A 3518-nucleotide genomic window follows, 5' to 3' on the forward strand; every position below is an offset into this window, starting at 1 on the left:
GCTGGAGGAGCCGCTCCCGGGGTCGGAAAGACTTCGAGCGGCACCAAGCCTGAGACCGGGACAGGTTCTCATCTGTTCTTTGCCAGAAATTGGGGCGTGGGTGGACTGACTTCAACCACTGCTCCAGCTTCTTCTCCGAAACTTTTCTCAGCGCCGCCCGAGCCTCGCATGAGAGAGGGAGGTGGCGACTGAAGAACTCTGAGCCTGACTGTGGACACCTTGAGATGAGGATGCGCGGGAACCTGGCCTAGCATCATTCCCTCTTTTTGGGCTGCGCAGACTCTGTGACCCCCAATGGGACTTGGCCTTCCTGAGGGGAGGTGGAGCTGACTGGTGGGCACCTTTGGAAACCCAACCCCATCCCCTCCAGGCTGCACACATCCTGTGGTGAGAGTGGAGAGGCAGACACCAGAGAGTCTACTGCACTGGTCTGAGAACATACAGGCAGGAGTGCCTTGGGGAGGTTATGGCAGCAGCTGGGCACTGTCCAGTGGCTGGGCTATGCTATCTGGTTCCAGCCTCTGCCTGCAGGGGAAGGCATGAGAGGGGGGTGGGTCACTTGTCTTCTAGGTAAGGTAAATCTTTAATTTACCCCCATGGACAAGGTTCAGGGACTGGGGAGATGGAGCTCCTCTGACCCCTCCTCCAGGTCAGGCTGCCTGGTCTTGGAGGTTGGGGGAGGAGCCCTGCCCCACCGGGTTGCCCTACAGCCTCTCTGTGAATGGGGATAGACAGTGCTCTCAGAGGAACAAGAAAGGTGATGGAGTGGGCTCATCTTTCTTCTACCTGAGATCTGGGTCCATGCCTCATTCTGTCCCCATGCCAACTCTAGGACCTAGAGCTTGTGTGCACACACATCTCCCTCCCTCCCTCCATTTTACAGGTAGAGGAACTGAGACTCAGGAATAGAAAAATGAGATGAGAAGCCACAGAATCCATAAGGGCCCACAAAGCCTGTCTCTCTCTTATGGCCTCATCCAGCCTTGACTTTCCCAGGACTCTGGTCCCCCGTGGCCCACTATGGGGCTGGGATTTTGGCACAGCTCCTTCTTAGATGGGTGTCCTTGAGCAGGTGATTTCAACTCTTGAGTTGCAGTGCCCTGGCTTTCAGAGCTGCTGTAATTATTCTGTGACATGGTATATATACCAAGTACCCAGCCTGCCCCCTGCCAGGGCTTGGCATTATTAATCATTGCTGCTACCATTATCACTGGGCCAGCTTCCAGGGGTGGGCACTGCCCCAGCTATGGCTCTGGAGAGGCATATCCAGCCTCCCCACACCTGTGGCTGCACATGGGCGAGTCCACAGCAGTTACTGTTTAAACAGGTGGCCATGGAGGGCTGGGAGGGACTAGGCTTCAGCACCTGGCATGGACAGGCACATGCCACAAGGGCCTCAGCATCAGCCACATGGACCTGGCCTACCTCTGTTCCCGTGTCCCCCTCCTCCTGACCTTTCCCCCATCACTTCTTCCTGTTAGCTGAGAGGTATCCTGGATTGACCCTGCCTCTCTGGCTTGGCTTTCCTGTCCCCACAGTGGGTGATGGGGCCACTTACCAGCTTCCGAAGGGCTCCCTCATCCAGCCCAGCTAAGGCCTCGTCTGCCATCTCACTGGCCCCTAGCTCCGTTGGTTCCTTTCTGGTGAGATCCCCAGTGCCTGTGGCACCTGTCACCAGCTCAGAGGATTCTGCAGGGGACAGACATGAATCAGGCATGCTGGGGCTTCTAGAAACCACCACAGACCCTTCGGCTCTGTGCCTTACTTTCCCTCTCTAACCTAGGAGCGTCCATTACTGTCCCATCCTGTAATGTGGCTCCTGGCTGGAAGTTGCCTTCTGCCCTAGGGTGGTTTGCTGGAAAACTCAGCAAACCCAGGGTAGGGGGTCTTTGGTTCCAGCCCTGCCAGCTTGGCCACCAGTCTGCTGTGTGGCCTGGGATGGACTCTCATCCTGTCTAAACCTCAAATAGGGAGGGCAGGGACCTGGATTGAGAAGCCAGAGGCCGGCAAGGCCCACCCAAGCTGTGCTCACCACCAGGGGGTGCACTCCAGTCTCCAGTTTCCTGCCCCACCCACCCATCCCCAGGGCCTACCCCGCCCCCACCCACTCTCCAGGCTCAGCCTCTGGCTGTGGGCTGAACCCATAGTTCTTGCTGCCACCACCACTGTCATTCCCCCAGGTATAGGAAGGTACACTGTGTCTTCCAATTCTTGGAGCCAGCTCTGCTGTCCAGACCTCCTGAAGCCAGGTGTCCAGGCACCCAGCACCTCCTGCCAATTCACACAGAATTCAATTCCCCACCTGGAAGGGCTTTCGGAAGCTGACCTGCCCAACCTCTGGATTTCAGGCAAACTGAGAGGATTGAAGAGGGCCAAGGATTTGTCACTAAGCAAGGAGGAAGCCAAAGACTTAGAGGGCAGAGAAGGATGTAATCAAAATCTTCGTCATCTCCGGCTTCCGAAGCTCCCTTCCAAAGTGCCCTCAAGGGCCCGGAACACTCTCAGTGACAGAGGCAAGAGCCCCATTTCGCCCCAGTGCTTCCTATCAAAATGGACCCCTAAATCCTCCCAGCGTATATCTCTCTTTCCTTCTGTAGCCCCAACTAATGTCTGAACTTTGAGGGGCCCTAGTCTGGCACACTGGATGCTTAGTTAATGTATGGGTGACTGACTAATGTATGGCCCCAGGACTGCCCCCCTGTCTCCTGTTGATTCATCTTTCAATCATCCCTTCCCTCTCTTCAGAACAGTCACTTGGGAAGTCACCCCATCCGGTGCATGGGTAGGGGGTGACGGTTACAGCTCCACACAGTTGGGGTGTGTGGGTCCCTGCCTGTTTAAGTCACTGCTTGCTCCTCCTCCCATCCTGGTAGGCTCACAGGTGTCAACCTCCCAATCTCTGCCTGTTAGGATTCTTGCCTCTTACCTAGTTACTCTGTCTGCCTTAAATCTCTTCAAGACTGTACCGTGGTCACCAGCCTTAGGTTCTGCGGACATTCTGATTCCCCCCATGCCTTTTCTTCTAAGGGGCAGGTGTCCCCCAATGCCTAATCTTATAGTCCCACGGGACTATAAGAAGATCCCTGTCGCTGCCCTTCTCCAATCCCATGGCTCCCTGTCACACAGTCTGGGGTCGCCGGACATTGTGAGGGGCCTCAGGGTTCTGTGGCAGCTTCCCCGGCAGCTTCCCCAGGGTTTCTGCCGCCACAGACTAGCGCCCCTGTGGGGCGTGGGGTCCCTCAGGAATCCGCGGGCGTCTTCCCCCAACAGTCTCAGAACTTTATCTCATGGCTTAGAGCTCTCGTATGGGTGGGGGCTCCTAGGTCTGGACGTTCCAGAACTCCTGGCTAGATATCCGGGTTCCACCCCCGGACACGTTAGGGCAGCATCAGGATCCCCCCCGCGGTCCGCACACCCACCTCTCAGTCCAGCCCACCCGTCTGGCGCAGGCTCGGCTTAGCTCTTTCGGGACCAGACAGATGGATTAGACACGCGCAGGCGGGAGGCGCCGCGACCCG

At 56.9% G+C, this 3518-nt stretch overlaps 1 protein-coding gene across 1 annotated transcript in view; it reads right to left on the reverse strand.

The window, feature by feature from the left end:
• Positions 1-3518, reverse strand: part of SMTN (smoothelin) — a 23478-nt gene that overhangs the window by 19746 nt on the left and 214 nt on the right. The window contains 1 exon segment of the mRNA XM_011938342.1: positions 1559-1689. Coding sequence (XP_011793732.1) covers positions 1559-1609 — 51 coding nt within the window. The 5' untranslated portion in view covers positions 1610-1689.

Source organism: Colobus angolensis, unplaced genomic scaffold, assembly GCF_000951035.1.
Source record: "Colobus angolensis palliatus isolate OR3802 unplaced genomic scaffold, Cang.pa_1.0 Scaffold171, whole genome shotgun sequence".
Taxonomy (NCBI): Eukaryota; Metazoa; Chordata; class Mammalia; order Primates; family Cercopithecidae; genus Colobus; species Colobus angolensis.